The 20,941-nt window shown below is 39.7% G+C and overlaps 1 protein-coding gene across 2 annotated transcripts in view; it reads right to left on the minus strand.

Annotated features, from left to right (window-relative positions):
* Positions 1-20,941, minus strand: part of GRB10 (growth factor receptor bound protein 10) — a 145,446-nt gene that overhangs the window by 38,793 nt on the left and 85,712 nt on the right. For both annotated transcript variants that reach the window (XM_036406345.2, XM_036406344.2), the window contains 2 exons: positions 17,530-17,746; positions 14,613-14,754 (listed from right to left, as the gene is read on the minus strand). In XM_036406345.2, coding sequence (XP_036262238.1) covers positions 14,613-14,754; positions 17,530-17,746 — 359 coding nt within the window. The remainder of the gene's footprint in view (positions 1-14,612; positions 14,755-17,529; positions 17,747-20,941) is intronic.

The following is a 20,941-nucleotide window of genomic DNA, read 5'->3' on the forward strand; positions in this document are numbered from 1 at the left end:
AGGATATGTGAACATCTCAGGATCTTATGGTCCTGGGCAACATAAAAATTTAATATTCTCTTCTAGACAAAACTTGAAGCAAATATATTTCATCATAAACAGTGTTTTCCCCTTCCCTTCCTTCTCCAAACAGCAGCTTGGGTTTGATACAAATCTGAATACTAAGACCTGCTTCCCTTATCTCTATGCTTATTGCAGTCTTGTATTTATGTAAATGAGTAACATACACTTAAATATCATTCTATACACTTCAAATTTCAATATCTAATTCTTCCATTCAATTGCCATGTAGAATTTCATAGGTTAAATACATAGTTGTACATAAGAAAACTGATTTATTTTGAAGTGTCCTTTAAAAACATATTGTATTAATAAATGGCAGTAATAGTATTAACAATTAATACTTCATTTCTAACTGTGTCAAACCAAATCTGCTGACTTCAGCAAATCTCACTACTTACCACTTTCAATTCATTCATGGAGAGACAATTCTACACATAAGAAAAACTTTACTGCCTTTTCAAGCTTCAGAAGGTTGGTGGCTTTGGGTGGTGGCAGAGCATAAGGCTTCTTACTGCAGGAACATCTATCTTGCCTTTTGTACAGCATAGAAAAGTGTCACAACACTTACTTCTTCCACAATTCCCCCATCTTCCTGCACAAGATTATACATGGCAAAAGCAGAAATTTTTTGCTACCTGCAGAGTAATAACAAAAAATACTCTGAAACTATTTTTGGTTCAGCTGTTGCTTATACACTCTTCAACATAACTGACACTGATCAGACCTAAAGTGTAACTCATAATAAATAAGTGGGTTTGTGGATTTGTTTCCAGAGTTCTGTAGATTCTTCTTTCAGTGAACCCAAGTTTGCTTGGCTCACATCAACCAAGGCTTTGCCAACCTGTGCACCTCATGAATTGTACTTTTTAAAGCATAAAAAAATAGCTAGTGCATTAATTTCCTTCAGCTACACCATGAAAGCCCTGTTTAAAGAAGAAGTGAAAAGGTTCATTCTCTTCAAGTGTGATGTAACACACTTCCCTTCCACAGACAGTGCCTCGTTAAGCCAAATGTCTTAATCTTCTCTGCAGACACCATTATTTTCCACATGTACAGACTGGATTAGATAAATTACCAGGTAGCCTCATTCTGGGGTTCAACATGGAAAGTACCTTGAGATGACAAATTCAGCATGTTTAGTTAGCTAAATCATCCGAAAGAGATCTTAATGACTTTGATTGTCCATAAGGAGGATAATCAGTTAACTGGGGAAATTAAACCTCCTTCCTTTTCACAAACCAACTTGAGTTTCTTGCATTTGGTTTTCTACACAAAACAAGAGCTAAGGGTAGTTTTCCCTAGTACAAAATCAGAAAGCAAATCAAAGGTAAATTACTTTCTGAAATGGCAGTCCAGTTCCTCAACCCTCTCCCTTAGAAACTCCTGCTATTGCTCCCCTCTCACAGGGGCTTACTGGCTCTTGAAGAAGAAATACTTCCCCAGCCCAGATTCCCATTTGTTACTAAATTTTCTTTTTTTCTCAAAAATTGACATCGCTATTGTGTATCAAGTACCAATGGCTAAAACTATCTGTCCATGAAAGTCTGTATTCCGTCCCTAAATCTTATCTATTCTCCTCTATTGAAAAGGGTACCTCAAATGTCTGAACTCGGCACATGGAAGTGAAACTGCTGAACAGATGTGGAAGAGTACTGACTTGAATTTGCACAACAAGACTGTGATATGAAACTCATCATTTTGCACAGGCTCTTAACAAACAACAGAAAAATTCAGCTCTGAAGCTGCCAGCATTTCTCTAGATAAACAAATTCTGCTGTTTCTTCCAGGAATAACTGAGGACATTGGTCATTCAGGAACATGGTCAACAAAAATTTCTCACTTAGAAACAAGGTCCAATTCAGTCCTAATAAAACAGCTCAGTAACTTAGGGTAAGGAAAGGATCCTCACGATCACAGATCACTACCTGGGTTACATTCCTCCTGAACTACACAGAGGTGGTGACAGTCATTTCAGCTGTCACGAGCCACCTCAGTCAAAGGTGGCTCGTGTCTTCACTAGGCATTCAGGTTCCCACTGTGGTCAACAGAAAGAGGAAGAGGCAGTTGTGCAACCCATCATCTTTTACAGCTTTGCTACCCTAAGACAGCATGAAAGCATTTGAAAGATACTTCCTTGTGTCACTATTAACTGGAGACATAATTGGAGATAAGCAACCCATGTAAGAAGTGAGGAGGAACAGAGTACACACCAAGCTCCCTTGGTCAGACCATAAGGCTCATCAAGCAAAATACAGAATGCAAAAACACCTTCCCAAAACAGCGCTTGCTGTTGTTTTTGACAAGAAGCAAGCTTTTACCTGAAGAGGTCTGTGAACAGACTGTAAGGAGAGTAAGAGGCTGGGACTACCATGACTGCATCTTACAGAAGGGATCTGCCAACCTAAGGGTGATTAAACCCAAATCTCTAACAGAGCTTTTATGAGACTTATGCACTGAGCTTGAGCCAACTGCTGATTTGACCACTCATGATAGGAAGTTGGACATAAAAACACGAAGATTTTCTTCACCAAGAAATCCCAATACTATCCTTTGAAGTTAAAGTTTTTTCTCTCCACTTCTTCCAAGCTGAGATTCAAAAAAGGGTTCTCTGTAGGTAGGCAAAACAGCTATGCTGGATATGTTCATTAGTCTACATGCTACTTTCCAGCAGCAAAACAAATGCCACTGCAAGCAAATAATATGAGAACCATGGCCATTCCTACTACTTGTCTGTTGTACGTAAAGACCTCCAAGTTTGTCTTACATTAATACACACATTTTAGAATTCAATATGCAATCAATAATCAAAATAGGTATTTATTTCCAGATACTGGTAATTCAGCTACAGCATACAAACCTAAGTTGCAATCGTGTTATGCAAAGTCAAATATGTCCTTCAAAAACACTTCATTATGGTTGTAGTGCAAAAGCAGAATTGCCCAGCATAAAGAAATACTCTTCAACAACCATTCGAAAGACCTGTTAGGTCATTGTAGAAAAATTGGCCTTGCAAAGGTTTACACCAACACAACCAGGTTTGAACAAAAAATCATGGAAGAAGTCCTTCTATATCAGGGTCAGAGTTCTGCACTGACTGCAAGTCTAAGCCAAGCAATCTGAGCAACTATCCAGTCAGACTTTAAATACCTCCTCTTCAAGTATTTTCAATGTATTTCTTGAACTCAGTGAGATCTTACTGGTTTGAAATTTTATATAAATATTGTGACATAATTTAAGAGGAAAAATAATTACTTTCTCTTTCTCTACATTAATGTATTTTAAAATAAAAAATTAAGATAATCAACTAATTTCACCACAATTCATCAGTCCTCATACCTAGATATTGCCACTAAGTTGCAACTAATATGTTCAGAAAAGACATAGCTGTAGTAGAGATTAACTCAATTATGCAGAAAGCAGAGACTGCTGCAAACTCAAAGAATGCAGTCATTATGAATCATGTCTGACACTGTACACGTTTTTTCATATTACTTTTGCTGGAATTTTACTAGCCCTTTCTTAATGGCTAGTATTTGAATGCAGGGCTATTAGCACTTCCAGGCCTCTGGAAGCGCTTTGCAAGCACATCATCCTTGAGCATTTTGATAGATAAGTTAAGTATCACAGCTTTTACAGCTGCACATTGGAGAAAGCTTGGGAAAGAGGCAAAGCAGAGAAACTGATGCGAGCATGTTTACAGTGTTGTAAAATTTATTTTACCATCTTCAGAGCTACTAGGCTATTTATTTATTTAAGGGACAAAAGTAACATATAAAAAGCTTCCTATGAAGTTCATTCATCTCTTTCATTTTAATGATTATACACCATCATAGCAGTCTTTCACCTCAGTGCCATTCAGACATCAATAGATGAACTGCTGGAGCCAGCATCTGCTGCACAGGCAATTTCTCTACTCACTGAAAGACTCCATCATGCCCTGCCTTACTTCTTGCAGGATTTCTTGCTTTAACTGAAATCCTAAAAGGTTTCTCTGTGACCTCTGAAGATTGCCCAAGTGCTATTCCATGGACAGAGAGGGCAAGACACAATGAAACCTTACAGACACAGCAGCTGGAGCAACCTGGGCAGAGCACAAAGTTAATTTCTTGTTAGCCAGATTGGCTTGAAGTTCCTCTGTATTACTTGAAGTGTTGCAATTAAGTACTGCTCTAAGCTATGCTCAATTAGGCTGTAAGTAAATGCTCATTTGTAACTTGCATGCAGTGTAATGCAGAACTGAATGTTCACTGGAAGCCAAGGGAAATTACACTGAAGGTACATTTGCACAAATATAGCTGGCAGCCTCCTGATTTTCCACTTCTTATTAATATCCTAGAAAATACTAAAAAATATGTTACATTGTACAAATGGTTAGAAATTGATAATCTTTATCCCTGGGACTGAATGTGGTGCTCTCATGACCCCCCCAGCTGACAAGCACCTCACTTGCCTTGAACTGACAGCCTCTCTCTGCAGAAGGTGAAAGACTCAGGATTTAGATTACCTTTCCCACCTGTGCAGGCAAAAAAAGAAAACCAACAACAACCCAATGCCAAAAAACAAGCAAAACCCCCAACAGACTAGGATGCAAATCAGGGTGGGTAAGTATGCTCAAAGAAAATCAAAAAGCATAAACCAAAACCTTCACATAAAACATTGACTGGATCCACATTCAGGAGTAAAACCCAGTCCCCACCACTGCTTATGAAAAAAACAAAAGAGGTTCTCAAATATATTTAGGACCTTTTAACTGTTAGAAATGGAATGACATTAGCTTCAAGTGCAGCAGGAGCATTTTTCAGCAAAACATTATTTGAGTCTGCCTTTTAGAGCATGCTCATTTGACAAGGCTGTAACAAGAGGCAAGGCTCAGCCTCACTCGGATGAGCTTTACAAAGCTTTAACAAGCTAGTTTGTTAAAGAAAAAGGTTCAAAGGTCAGCCATGGAAAAAAATACATAGAACAAACCAGCATATAACACAGAAAACCACATAGAGAATATAAAATAAAAGGTTTTACCTGCATGACTAGATGTTGTTATTCCTGCAACATCAGCTTTCTTTTCTTTGTCTTATGAAGTGGAGGGTGATCTTTATATATTTAATGCCTATTTCTTTTTCAAGCTGTCCCATAAACCCATTATAAGGTGACAGTACTGCAAGCAATCTTTTCATTTTCTCCTATACACAATCATAGAGATGTGTGTGTGTGTGTGTGTATACATACTCCAAACATTTAAACATAACACTGCTCTGGAATTTGTGACAACTCAGTAAAAAGCATTCATAAACTGAAGCACAACAGGTATTTTTCAATGCTAAAAGTATGTACCTGATACCTGATGCTTATCAAAGATCTCATCTATAGCTTGTTCAGCAGAACTGAGAACTTGGTGAACGAAAATTGCTGAAAACATTTGTAAAGCTATTTATAAACTCCAGAAACACTGCAGTCATCTTGCTTTTGGTAGATTTTAGTACGCAATAGGGAAAATAAGTGTAACCAGCAACAATGTGACAAGCAAGTTACTTCAAAGTAATTAGCTGCTCTTAAAGTTTGCAGGCAGGGACATGTTCACGAATGACTCACAGAAGCCCGAGGGTGACTTGTCTGTAAAATTAAATCCAGGCGTTTTACTACACAGACACTGTTATTTAGCTCAGAATGCTCTCATTAATGTTTTGTACCTCCTTTTTTTTCCAACAGTGTTTTTTAAGCAGTGTTTGTTCCTTATGAACATCTTTTTCCTATTCTCATTACCTATTCTGGCAAGGATGCTAAGGAAAGAAATTTTTTAAAGGTGAACATAAAAAAGGAGAGGAGGAACACGAGCAAGGTCAGCTCATGGTGAGGCAGCCAACCTTCCCTGGTGACTGTTGGGCACAGGCATCAGTCCCAGCACTCAGGAGCTGCTTCCTCTCCAGCAGACACAGAGATAACATTCCTATGAAACGTCTGGATGGACAATGCACACTGTAAAGTTTGTGTGTGTGCAGGGTGAAGCAGTATCCTCATTGCCCATCTCTAAATAACCCCAAAAAACAGAGCAGTTCCTCACTCTGGCCAGACAAGAGACGTAGGCAGATGAAAGGGGTAGCTGAAAAGACTTGGGTGCTATAAAGTGGCACCTGTTTGGTAAAACACAGAAGCAGCTTTTAAAAGTCTCTCCCACTTTCATCCCCTTTTCCCATAAAAACTTAGAGAACCGTGTTTTCTTCGCTGTTAATGAAATCTCACTGGAAGCAAGCCTGCTGTGACAAAGCTACTTTATTCACATTCCCCAGAAACATCCCATGCTCTTGGAATGGGAACTTGGATCCAAACTTCCAGCTCATTGTCAATCCATTTTGTTTCGGAGTGCTATTCATTTCTCCCTCAGCAGCACCAGAAAAACCCAAATAGTGCAGGCATGAAGCACAACAGTGGTATTTCCAATTCTGTTGCTTCCTGAAATGTAGCGAGAAATGTAGGAGAAACCAGCTCCAGTAACCCCAGCAGCAGCAGGGTTTACCACTGGAGAGAACAAGCAATCCTAATGCCAGTAGAAAAGCATGAGATGTAGCTTCTATGGACCAATGATGACTTGTCCTATAGCAAGTCCAGATTAAACTCACTTTTATGTAAATTTAGTAAATGATGTTCAGATTACAGCCAGGCTGAAGCAAAGATTGAAGGTACTTACATTAATTAAACAAAATCATTTTTTAGTACAGTAATTCTGCACTCCTATTAGGAAGAAGAATAATATAATAAGAATTTGATAGCAATAGGAGGCTATAAATCAAAAGCACAGAGAATTGAAACTCATCCCACAATGATTTAATTAACTTGCTATTAAATTCCAACTGACATTTCCCCCTGTTTAGGAAATGGAACAAAACTAGATCTGCAAGCTCTGGCACAATGCAAGAACATCCTATTACCAAAACAATGAACTAACTCCAAGTTCCTTCTTCCCCACGCATCCACACACAAACACCACCTAAGTGAAGATGGACATTTCAAATAAATTTCCACTTTAATCGTGGGCACAGGTCACTGTCCAGGAAATTAAAACAAGTCCAAAGAAGCCTTTTGCCTGCTCTGAATGAACAGCATCCCTCCTCACACTTAAGCAACAACTGTGCTGATGGCTTGGAAAGGAACAAACTAAACACTGGCTTTGCCTGCCATCCCTAGAAGTAGATGCCAGCAAGCAAGCAAAAACTTGGGTGTCTTCCCAGTCCTGCACTCCATACGTCCACAGCATCCACCAGGAATCACCAGCAGCTCAGCTGCAGGTGCCAGCACAGCTCTGCAAGAGCTGCCACAGCTCACCTGGGGAAGGACCTCGTGGTCAGATCACCTACCAGCTGCTGGCAACAAACTGGTGCCACGAGGTCACAGAGGATACACACAGCAGAGGCTCTCAATTATGAGCTGCTGCTTTCTTTCACCTGCCCTCTGGGTAGCAGAGGTCCAAAAAGGCTTCTATCCAAAATGTCTAAAGTTGACCTGAACTCACACCTTGAGTCCAGACAGCACAGATGTCACACAGACTCAGTGTGGCTGCTCCTGCCTTGCTGAATGACTCCTTAAAGGCTATCAGCACAAAGTTACAACATCTCTGATTCGTCTCAACCATTCATTTATGGTATAATTACAGTCACTCAATCTAGTTCTGGGGTTTTTTAATTCCCTACTTCACTTACGTTTACACCAAAACCCATTCCTGCCTGCCTCACTAGGCCCAGAGAAAGTTAGAACTCCTCTCATATTATGCTTTCCCATTTTTCACTGCCTTCTCAGCCTGATAGCTCCTCAGTTCTGTCAATTCCTGTTCAAAACATAGAACAGCAAAGTTATACTCTTACTCTACTGTTAATAAAATACAGCAAGGGGAATGTGCAACAAAATGCGCAAGTGCACACATAACTAAGATGCCCACAGAAAAATGTAGTATGGACACACTAATGCAGTTACTGGTGCAAATACCACAGACTGCTCAGTTTATTACTGTGCAACAGCTTTTTTAAACAACTGCAAGTATTACTGAGTGGCTGGAGACCCACTGGGGTACCAGGACACATGGAGCAAGGCAGGCTTGGGCCAGGTTGCTTCCATTCATTGGATGACAGTGCATTCCCCACTGGTCCTGAGCACACAGCCCTCCTCCCAGCACACCCCCACGGCCAGAGCATCACTTCCAGGTAGGGAGCCAAAACGCTCCTGGGAGCTGGGCCAGGTTTGTGTCATTTGAAACAAAAAAATCCCAACAAATAACATAGTCTTGGGTTTGAGCATGAGATGCCCTTCATATTTCCAGTAATTCATGTTGGGACTGTAACTACTGTCCTGGCACTTTCCAAAAAGCAAGACCAAAGAGGCTAATTTCTTTCTAACACAAAGCTTCTTGCTGTAAGAGGCATGAGGAAGCAGAAACAGCAGCTTTGCCTCTGTGCTGATCCCAGTCCTCGGCAGCCCACATGCAGGGCTCCAGCTGGAGAGCCTGCAGACCCACCTGGAGACCAGCACCAACAGCAGCAAGGGCTGCTGGTCTTTAGCTTAGTCCAGAAAGTTTGTTAGACCTCAGATATTCATCATTCTCTTCCTCAGTAATGAGGAAATGCGACTCTCAGCATGATGAAACTGATCATGCTGTGAACTCACCTCCACCCTGATTTCAGGACAACATGTTTCCATGAGAGAGGAGATAAGATGACAATGCAACATCTCTCCTTCCCTGCCAATCAAATTTAACTCTGTTAAAACTTTGGGAAGGTGTTATTTCTCCAAACAAGAGAAGGGCACCCAAAGGCTGCTTTCATGCAGTTAGATCACAGCCCTGCAGCAGCCCTGAGGCCTGCTCTTTCCCTACTTTTTTCTCAAATACAATTGCAACTACCGTTAAAAACCCATCTGAGTTAAATATGCTGCAGAGCAATTTATGTATGATTTATTTACTTAGTGTAAGAGACTTGTTTCAAAGAAAGATTTGAGAGAAACAACATTATGTGTCATGGCAGATACTCCTGAAAACCCATGTTTTAAAGTTGGGCCAAAGGGAATGTCTAGACTTAGACCTAAGGAAATGACCAGATTGTATCCAGCTATAGATTTGGCCAGTTTAGAGAAAGTAATGCCCTGTTGACACACTAAGATGTCAGTATTTATTTTCAGAATGTCTTGTTGCAAAAGATTGTTCCACTGAAGGATCAAGTACAAAATTTGCTGTGACACACACAAAATCCAACTTAGTACATAATGCCTGCATTATACACAAGTTCATATTTTTATACAGCTTCTCTTTAGAAAATCAACATCCACATCTTCAAAAGAGCCAATATAAAAGTTTTATGGGAAGAAAAATGAAAAAATGTGCATCATAACATGTAATTAGAACAATAAAAACTAAGAAGTCTGTTTACACAAGCTCCCTTGAAGAGTAACTAAATCTGGAAAAAAGAATGACATTAATTCATACCCATTTGTGAATTTAATTTGCTAGAAAAGAGTAAATAATTTGGGTACATCAAACTGCTTTTTGGAAGTTTGCCTGGGCTGTATAGAGGGGGGATGTGAGAAATTTGCCCTATTTTTACAGTTGAAAGCTTCATTGACTCACACAAGATACTTAAGCCTAATATCCTGTGGCATTGCAGTGACCTACATATAATTATTGCATGCTTTTTCCAAAATATTTGTACACAACCAGAAATTATAACCTAAGTTACCAACTAGCTCTTCATTTATACCAGCAACACAAAGATGGACTTCAATTGGCAGTAAGGTAGCTGTCTGATGTTTTTAGCAATCTTTTGGGCAAATGTTTGGTCTTGGTTTGGTGCAATTTTCTAGTTTCCATTTTTCTTAGACAAACATATTTATTCTGTTAAGCAAACAATGGTTTAAAAATTTTCAGCTGTCCCTTCTCCTGGCCTGCAGCCACTTCCCCCACTTCAGACATGGGGTGATCTTGTGTTTGCAGGTGTGCATGAGCCTTACATACAAAGATGTGGGGAAAAGAGAAAAATATCAAGTGGTCTTGCAATGCCCCTAGTGTCACCCAGAGCATGTCGTTCCTGCTCCTGCCTTTTCTCGCCCTTCCCATGCATGTAAAGTGGGAGTGCTCTCAGTGGTCTGCTGGAGTTTTGGGCTCTGTGGTGATGGGCAGATGGGTGATACTTAGAGGACAAAATGAGGCACAGATGAAGAGGGGAATGTTTGGGCATGCACTGATCAGGGAGCTCCTCTCCTGCCAGCCTCCTGTCCAAGCTCACAGACAATGCTGCTCTCAACTCAGGGACTTATGAGCTCTTTGTCAGCTACCACTTGAGGGATCATGGTTTCTCCAAGCACAAGTCATCTGCACTGTCTCACTCACCACACCAGAAACTGAAGTAGCTACTGACCCAACAGCACAACCAGTTGGTACTTCTCATCCAGGTGCTCACCAGCTGGCTACATCACTAAAACTTCAGCTGTGCCATTTTTTACAGACCCATGTGCTGTTCACTATCAACAACCCAACTTTTAACATTTTTCACTGTAAAACTAAGCTCAAAGTGGGCTTTTTCCACCTACAGACCTGAAATAAAGGATCATACTGCTGAACTCCAAAGAGGCATGTATCTCTTTAATGCAAATAATTTCTGAATGTCTATCACCAGGTTTTTTAGGTCACACAACCCTATTAGCACATGTTGCCATTGTGGATGATGTTCAGTGCAGGATAGCCTTTGAAATGTAACCTGAAAGTTCACTGCTATTTCTCTTCTAAGTCTTTTACTTCTAAATTATGTGCCAGTTTTTCAACCTTTGTGTGCTCAGAAAAAAATTATCCACAAGATTAAGTTCTTTTTCTAAAGCAAAGAAGATTATCTAGAACTAAAAAAAGCACTCTCTAAAAACCAAATCTGAAATGATTTCAATAAGCCTAACACTCCAGTTTTACCTCCCAGATTGCTTCTCCCATTAAATGACTATCCCATTTGCCTACAGGTGTGTTTAGTTTTGTGCTGCTACTGAAGACCTGTTATTCCCCACTGTTGTCTGTCTTCTGGGGGCAGCTGCAGTACACTGCTGCAGCCATCAGCTTTAAAAGCAGTATTCAGTGCCTGACTGGCAGCAGAGTTAGAGGTGGCATACTGCTTCCTGCTGTGGTGAAATCAGTACCATTACCCAACAGATCTCGTAAAAATATTCTCAAAAAAATGAAATTATTGCACTCTTTTGAGTACCATAAAGAAAATGTTTTGTCACCATGAGAAGACAGAAAAAAGAAACTAGCACAAAAAAGTAAGAAAGGTTTATTACAGTTATTTTTCACTCCTTTACTGTTTTTATCTTTCTCTGCTGAGCCAAGAGTAGGAAACAAATGCAGAGCAGTGCATAAAGCAACGCTGTGAACTGCTTGTTAAAAAAAGCAGTGGCAACTACATGAAAAAAATAAGGAAGAGACTCAGAATCAGTAAGAAACTTGTATGTCAGGCTCCAGCTACAGAATAAAATTTACAGAATAAAATATGAGAAAAGACAATATCCATTTTTTCAGCCAAAAATGTAATTCAAGCTTTATTACTTAAAAGCTTCTTTACTCACTCTTTCATTCACACATGCATCCTTTTCCTATAGGGAACAATATACTGTGAAAAAGTATAACTTTTAGTAAAACTTGAATAGAGCTGGCATTTTCTTTATGCCTAAGGCTTGGTAATATGACATGAGACTCTTCTAGGTTTAACAAGACTGGATCTTTAAATTCCTCTTGCATAACCCCAACTAGATTTTATCATTGCAGAGTTGTATTTTACAATTATTAAATAACAGTGAGGTATTCCAGGAGGAACAATACTAACATTTCCTTTCTTATGAAGTCATCAGACCCTCCAGCTTCCCAGTGATTTCTCTACTGTTTCACATGGTCAGCAAATAAAATACTCACTTCTTTCTGAAATCCCCAAAGGCTACATTAACCTGAGACCCCCTCAAATATGAGCTGACCAAAGGCAACACTTCCTCCACACCACACGTGTGCCGTGATGCCCTGTGTGATCAGAGTTGCAGCACTGCTGGCTGGAACTGCTATTGGCTTATTTACCTGTAAATGCTCAAGTAGCACCAAAGGAATTCACTAGCACTTCATATATCCCATGTAAACAGAACGGCTCATTCCCATCTCCAATTTCAATCTGTGTCCATAATTTGCAAGCAGAGAACCTGAATTAGGCGTCTTGATGTTATACCTCGGTTAGCATTTAACATTGTATTTGTATTTTCCTTAAAGCACAACTTATTTTCCCTAACTGCCAGGTACTAAAACTTGCTATTGCACTCCTTTAACTAAGCTCATCACTCGTTTTATTAATCAGTACTTTGTATCATATTGACGTACATTTATCTCAGCCAGACCACGTCCTAAAATAATTTATTCAAATTCCCAAAGTCTACATTTTTAATGTGTTGAAGTTGGAAAGATGTATAACATTTCTTAAGTTACTAATTTTTTTTTTACTCATGATGTTTAGCAGACTCCCCTGAAGGAAACTAAAACTGAGTTAAACAAATTACGAGGAGGCTGAAGAGAGAGATTATTTTGTTATCCAATGATATTCCATGTTTAAAATTGAGGTAGTTTTCTTCATTCATGAAGAAACTAAACCCACTCTCTTTTACCATTCATACTTTAAAAATAGAAGGGTTTTTTCCAGTTTTATTTCTCTAACCCTTCATTAAAGAGAGCAAAATACTTTGATAGAGAGGACAAGAACACTTTGCTATTCTTCCCTCATCCAGAGCCAGTGTTCTCAACTGCCTGCAATGAGTTGATATGCTGAAATGATCAGTGTATTTACATCTACAAAAGAAACCATTATTGCTCAACACACTTTACCTCCTCAGCTTGTACCTTAAAGGGTTTTACCACTATAATGGATTGTCTTTGATTAAAAAATTCAGCAGCAAGCATATCTATACAATATAAATGATTTCATTTTAGGCTTTCAAAACATTTGTCAAAAATTTTGATTTTAAAGTAAGGTAGAATAATTTAAAAAAAATTATAAGGTAAAACTTGTGAAAAGAAAAGATCTTCTATTCTGCCTTTATAGCCATCTTCTCACATACATTAAAAGACTGGTTATTTTTATATTTATCTGCTGTTAAACCACTAGTTTCTAAATTCGATCAAAAACTGACTCACAGATCATTTAGGGTTCCTTAAGGTTTTACAGAGCCAAGTTTAGGGTGGCTTGGGTAATTTTAGTAAAACATAGAGCTAAAAGGCAAAGAAACCCTGAACCAGGAGGATATTTGGAGAGGTAAACACAGGTTCATCAGAAACTAAAGTTTATTTCAGAAAGACAGCTCTGCTGCTGTCCTGCTGCCAAGTGCCAGGAGGCAGAATTGCCCCTGATTTTATCTCCCCAGAGTCACATCAACACTGCCTTAGCACAACAGCTTAGCCAGTACCTGGGTCTCTGACACGGCCTTGTGTTAAATTCCCAATGGGATGGCTCAATTTTTTCCCAGGGCATGATTTGATTACCTGTCTGTCTTGTATGGGTAAGAAATACAGTAAAACCAGTGGAGGTGCACTCAGGTGTCTCTCAGGAAAGGAGGCAGCTGTTTATGGCACTGTAACACAACACAGAACACACAAGAGCACACATCTGGTTCCTCTGCTTGTAGCTGTACCCAAGCCCTTTATCTCTTAGAGAGCATGTAGGAGCTAATTACAAACTAATTGAGCAGTGACACAGAACTTCTCCATATTTTTGGGTACTCAAGAACAGAATGGTTGTAAGCCAGTAGTCAGAGTAACCCGGTTTTTAATTCCCATGCAGGTCAGCACAGTTTACAAAATAAAGGTTTAGTCTTCAAGTGTGCTTGAGGAATGATACAAAACAAGATGATTGTTTCTTACAGAGTGGAGTAGGACAGAGATGAAAAACTTCTGTGTCACTGAGGTTACTGCTCTGGACCACATGAGAACTCAGTCTGGGCTATCTTAACTGCCAAGAACCCAGAAAGTTACTCCTCCAGCTTTCCATGGGACAACCTTCCCCTTAAATCCCATTACAATGAGCCCTGCCTAGCTACAAGCTCTAAGAACACCTTTGCTTTTTGAGTAGCTTCATGAAAAACAGCAAATAAAGCCCCACCATGTCTTTAAAGAATTCAGCTTTTCAGTGTTTTTGTGACACCTAGAATATGCAGTATAAAAGGCACAGATCCTCATCCAACTCTAAGATAATTCACTTGACTTCAGAATTAGTACATCTTCAGATTTTGTTATTCAGTCTAAAGGATATTAAGCATTACTGCTCCATTCACAACATGCATTTATCTGAAAGAGGCTTACTTAATTTTTACACATCTTTCTTACAAACCTTCTAAAAAATGTCTGAAGCCTTTTTGAAGATACTCTCTCGGCCAGTGCTGCCCTACTCACAGACAAAGTGCACAAGTGTTTTTACTTATCTGGAAGCTTTCTTTCTGCCTTCAAAATGAAGTAGTCCACTGCTGGTTTGCACACAAATGGATGACCCAAAGTTTCATCCCATACTCACATGCTTACTAGCAGGTTGACTCTGAGGTAAAGATCCAGGGGCCAGCACTGGAGAGCTTGCAGGGCTACAAAGTTCTGGGAAGGGGTTTGGGATGGCCGGCAAAGATGATGTTCTGAATTGCTGTTCCTCTTCTTGAAGACGCCTGTAAACACAGAAGCACTACACATTAAGAGGAGCAAACTGGCACCCCTAGACCTGGCTCTCCTGCCCCAGGGTTTGTGATAATGACCCTAAAAACAAGGAATCAAACCCATTCTTTTTCTAGGTAACTACTGTACAGTTACAGCAACTCCTAGTGCAAAGTAGGTAATTGCATGTAAAAAATGACCAGTCAGGCATCCATGCTTGTTTTGTTGCTCATAATTTGATTACTTGGGTGAGTAACTGAGGTAACTGTGCAAATAAAATAAACAAAAATATCTATCTGTAGTCACTGTTGTAAGCACTAGATTACAAGCTTAAGCTGTGTGTGCCAGAAAGTCAGTAAAGCTCTTCCAAAGCAATGTGAAAGAGGAGAAAACAATGGCAGTCACTCAGAGCCAAATTCCAAGTGGATTTGAAAACAAACATGTACCCTACTGTAGAGTTCTCTAAGCTGTGACTTAAACCAATAGTGTCACCTCATTATAATACCAGATTCTATCTCCAAGCAACTTGGCATTTCCTGAGAAATGAAAAGGCAAAGACATGGCTTTAGCAATACCCAATTAGCTGGAATTGTACCCTCCCACCTTATTCTCATCCAACAGTTACTGTTCAGACAAGTTTGCATCCACCAAAGTATACCTCATGAGTCTGCATGTAACAGTTTCAGGTTCCAGTTTATTGTACACCTGCAGTGCCCACACCAACAAAAGAAAAACTAAAACCTAAAAGGAAAAACTAAAAGAACCTAAAACTAAAACTAAACCAGAAAAGCTGTAAGACCTATTCGTGACTACGCAAATGGCTTTTGGTTTCCCTGCTGCCAGGGTATCATCACTGAAGATGCATTAGCTGACTGCAGCATGCTGCCTTTCAATGCCTAAGCAGAAGGCACCATCTAGTGGCAATCATGAAAGTTTCCAAATCAACTAACTACTGGATTTGAAAGGCAACTCATTAAAAACTCAGTTTGCTCTCATTTTTCTGCATGCCTTCACCAAGCAAAGCTTTCTCAACAGAGCTGCCTGGGAGACTACTGCTGAGTTTGCCCACAGCAGCATGTCCCACTCTGGGTACTCTCATTGTCTTTGCCTGTACCTGGGGGATGGCAAAATTTAACTACTGTGAAATCTGCTCCACAGGTAACTTTGTCCTGCAATTTAGTTGCCTTGGTATTCCATGAACGAATCTTACAGATCTGGGGGGTTGCAATAAATGCAGGTTCCAACTGCAAGTACAAACTATGCCAACAACTATTTGACCTGCTTCATATATTTTTTGTGCTCCCCATGTGTGCAGTTCTCTACAGTACAGGGTAAAAGGACAGTGCAAGATTTCTTCAAACCAGTAGACATGTCATATCTGCGCAACAGGGGGCTGTACTGCACGTTTTGGACTGACCTCCACTGTAAGAAGTGGAACCACAGACCCAATACAATTAGAAAGTTGTGGTTTCCTGAAGCTGGGAGTTCTCTGTGCTGTGCTCTGCTGTGGCTGTACTGCTGCCAGTGGATCATTTACTTCATAACTGATACGCACATAAACCTGTGCTCCTAGGAGACCACAGTCAAATCACTCTGTTCTGGTGGCAAACAAGATGGGTCCAGATAACCCTGAACAGAAGCTTCACCATTACCTTCTTTGATGATGATAAATACAGTATGTTCTAGTGTGCATGAAGTACAGATTTCAAAAGGCCATAGTGCTCTCAAAATAAGAGTTGCTAAGTTTTTAAACACCAAAAATAATTTAAGTGTTTTGACTGAGATATCTACAAAATATCAACAGCTATAGGACTCCAGAGAGTACATTTTCCAGTACAGCCCCATTCAAGGTTAACTGTGAAATACCTGTAGAACTGATGGCATCATTAGCTGACCTAGCTGCACTGCATATCCATTCAAATAGAAAAGTTGCCTGTCTTACATATACCATTCCTATAAGCAATACATCAGTGTTAAGAGTTAGAAGCCACCCCTTCTACACATGGTATTTTTCTTTTATTATATTATTACTTTTCACTTCCTTCAAAGAACAAACTGCTATCTAGCAGGAAAGAAATTAGTTTACCTACTCATGCTGACAGGAGTTCCCTTCCTCCTGCTGCCTAAAAAGATTTTAAGAACCTGTACGTCACCTATATACTCTCCTATCACCATCAAGAGTTTTCCACTTGAAGCCTGAATTCCAGTCCTCAGCTTTACAACAGGGGACAACTTTAATACTCTTTATTGGTAAGGACTTACACAGTGCACTGAAGTGAGTGAGCTGAAAGTGCTCTGGGAAGAACAGATACCTAACTAAGACATTCTTTTTTTTTTTGTTTGTTGGTCTTAAGCCATTCAGGAAACCTCCACAAAGAGAGAGGCATTTGCTGTGCATCAAAAGTAGTCAAACATACCCTCATCTGTCTACATGATCTCTAATGTTTAATAAAACCTATAGGCTGTCAGTGTACACCAGACTTGAGAGCATCAGTTTTAACAGTCTGGAAAAAAATCCAAATATGGATATAGCTTCTGCTAACTGGTACCAATGATACACTTCTACAAATCAGCTACTGTCGAAACATCAAACCTTGACTAAAAGAAGGGTGATAATACGTGGAAATATTATATCCTTCACCTACTTAGTACACTTTTCTATGCAAAAGTCCAGTCTAATACTAAGTTCCTTACCTAAGAGGATCTCCTCTTTTAAAATATAGCTCTTTTGAAGCCAGTTCATGGCAACTTATGGAATATGGAACAGGAAGCGAGTGCCTAGTCCCTACCTGACTGCCATGATGCGCACTGGCTGGGAGCGCTGCACCTTCTGCCTGGGGGACGTGGGCTGCAGGGCGCTGGGCCCCGAGGATGGCAGCTGGCTGCGGCTCAGCTGGCCGTTCTGCAGGAGCGGAGCGGTTTCCGACTGCATGCTGCACGTGGAGTATAAACTTTCAAACGAGGAATTCATGTCGTTTACCAAAGCTTCCAGGTCCACATCGTCATCTGAAAGACAAAACAAAGGCAGTGTAACTCATCTGGAAGTCCCAGGCAAAGGAAATGTGGCAAGAGCAAAGACTAAGTTTCAGTAAAATTGTGACATAATTATTTAACTACATTTTTACAGTGCAAATTATTATTGAAGAAATAAGGTATTTCTCTTAGAGTAGAAAACCACAACAAGTAAGAGCCAGCAATGGAGATTTGTTTTGTCTTCCATGGAGAAAAGCTATGGACACAGAATAAATATTACAGTATTTACTCTCTCTCTCTCTCTATGTATATGTGTGTGTGTGTATCACACAAGAATTTAGTGGGATTTTTAATAATGACAATGCTAATGTGAAGCACCACTTTACTTACTGATAAATTGCCATATATTTCCAAAGCATATCACTTACAAATACCTCAGTTTGGCTTGGCAAAGTATCAAGTTTAGATTGTCCAACACTGTAATAAATACTTTGAAAGATTGAATCATTTAGAAGGAAAAAAAATTAAGACAGTGCTGCAGTCCTGGAAGACATCATTATAGAAGTGATTATTACATATTGTTAAAAATCCTACCGTATTTTTGTGACATGGTGTTTTGAAGGGCAGTCCAGCAACTTTCATATAAAAAGATTGATCGATAGATCTATCTATCTATCTATCTATCTATCTATCTATCTATCTATCTATCTATCTATCTATCTATCCTTGCTCTTGCAGTGTGATAGACTTCTACCTTAAAGTAAAGTAAATCAACCAAGGATGTGGTGTGGCTGGCTGGAGGAACATCAGTCCCTAAAAAGGGCACCAACCTTTCTATATACACCACCTTACCTCACTGTAAATAAGTAACTTGTGCTGAATCATTCCTCCTTAACGATCATAATTGCTCTGCAAGACAAGAGAACTCTGCAAGCCCTTTGCACTAACCACTCTCTGAACTCCTCTTGCAGAGCACTGTAATTACTCCCTGGCCACAAGTTACATCACTCTCTATCAGGAGTTCAGCAGGCTGACGAACACACACATCGATATCTGCTTCTGGTTACAGCACAGCCACTGCCTGAACAGCTACTCCTGACCCAACAGAGCTTTGTGCAGCCAAAAATGTGCCCTTATTTTCCAGCTGTATCAACTGGCCTGGCAAAATATACCATTGCTGCCTGCAAACTTTCTGTCTCACAAAACTCTTTATGAGAGGGATGGAAAGTAGAGACAAGCGATGGAGCTGGCAAACACACACTGCTTTGCACCTTAAACACACTGTGTTTTCTAATAATCATTCTTTTGCCATGTTTTCTCGGTAAATGAACCATCAGAAGCGGCTTGCAACCAGCTGCACTATTTCCTTTTAGATACCATAAATGATTTTGTACAAACATCCCATTTCTTGAGGACATAATCTAAAACAGCATCACTCAATTTCTGTCCTCCAACAACATGCCCTGATAACCATAATGAGAGCTGAACATGGCATTTACATGGCAACTGTATTGGGATGCTGATGACTTCCATTCTCAGTGCTGGGTGAACAAAAGACCTGCTCAGAATTAAACAGGTTTCTGGTCATGCCCCTACACCTGAGCTCTATTTAGTGACCTGAAACACCATGTTTCTCACTGCAAGTTAGTAGGCTTTTTACTATAAAGTAACAGCCACTTAGAATGTACTCAAGAAGATTTCAAGGTTTACACATGTCAAAAAAAAAAAAAAACCAAAACAAAAAAAGCAAAAAAAAAAACAAAAAAAAAAATTGAAAGGGAAAAACCCACCACATCACCCCACAAATAGGTTTCTTCCTTTCAATTCTTTATGGTAATTTCCCTCAATTTTTGTATTTAACAGCTACTACACTACTACTAAGACTCACCTTCACTAGGTTACACCATCTTCTCTGTATGTCAGCTAGCTGATGCATTTTCACCAATCTAAGCTCTGCTTTTCTTGGACAAAGTCTACAATAATTTTCCGGCTATTTTTAGTGATCTTGAGACAGAGCTGTAATTTAAATTTCATTCTATCCTCCAGATTCTTATCCTATTTGGAGAGGACATATCAAAAACACTTCTTGAGCAATCACAAGGGAACCACAGAAGTAGGAATATAAAGAGGGAGAGGCCGAATTACAAGGCTTTTAAATTTTATCATTCATCTAAAGTACCGAGCTGTAGGGTGTCAGATGGCAGTCAAGTAAAAGCTTAGGGGTTGGATGCAGGAGACATAAAAGACAGACCCTGACCACAGAGTCAGGGAGTAAATGACAGCAACTAACAGCAATTGTTTAGCATGGTGAAAAGCAGAAAGGGAATAAAGTCGAGGCATATATTCATTCAGTGGAAGTCCATATGGCTTGGTCCCCGAGGGTGCTAATTTATTAACAATTTAGAGAAAGCTATTAGCGTGCAAGATCATTAAGTTTTCAGGTGATTGTAACATGGGAGGAATGATTAAGAGTCATCTCAAGCTACCCCTGAATAAGCAAACAGTTGCAAAGCTGTCCTATGTAGCCTAATATGCATAAAATGAGGTATTCCATGCAAAACACTAAGCAAAACTAGTACATAGTTTAAAGCATTGAATTACCATTAGCAGGCATTTAAGTATATCAATTACGCACCTAAATTCAATTTCTAACAGGACAGACACTGACAAGGCGCATATAGAGTTCTCCTAATAATACGCTGCACTGAAGCCCAGAATCTGGTTTCACTTCTCTGTCAGCTCCTTTTCTCTGTGGGTGCAGCACTGTTAATAATAGCCCTCAGTCTTGCTATAAAACTTCTGCAGGAGCAAAAGATCCTTAAGATCCTTAAGCTTGTTGAAGACAAAGCCTGCAATCTTGAATTTCATACAGTTTCATCTCTATACAATGGCATTTACTACTAAATACCATTATGTTTTGGAGAGATTTCAGCATGATGCAATAGGAAACCTCACTGCTGCAGCCTACACCTCAGAAGTGCCAGCAGATGTCTCAGCCTGCCAAGTAATCCAGTATGTTACCGTGATGGCTCTCCACAGAGTTTAACTTAACAAAAATCAAATAAGTCCTCCACAGGATTTCTAACTTATATGTTTCAACCATATGCAGGCGTACTGTTCAGAAGGGTATTTCATATACAGTGCAATCCTTCAAAGTATCTCTCTCTACCAACCAGTGAGATCCCACCTCTATCAAGACAACCCTACAACACTATGAAGAAAAAAAAA

This window comes from Molothrus ater, chromosome 1 (genome assembly GCF_012460135.2).
Source record: "Molothrus ater isolate BHLD 08-10-18 breed brown headed cowbird chromosome 1, BPBGC_Mater_1.1, whole genome shotgun sequence".
In the NCBI taxonomy this organism is placed as follows: domain Eukaryota; kingdom Metazoa; phylum Chordata; class Aves; order Passeriformes; family Icteridae; genus Molothrus; species Molothrus ater.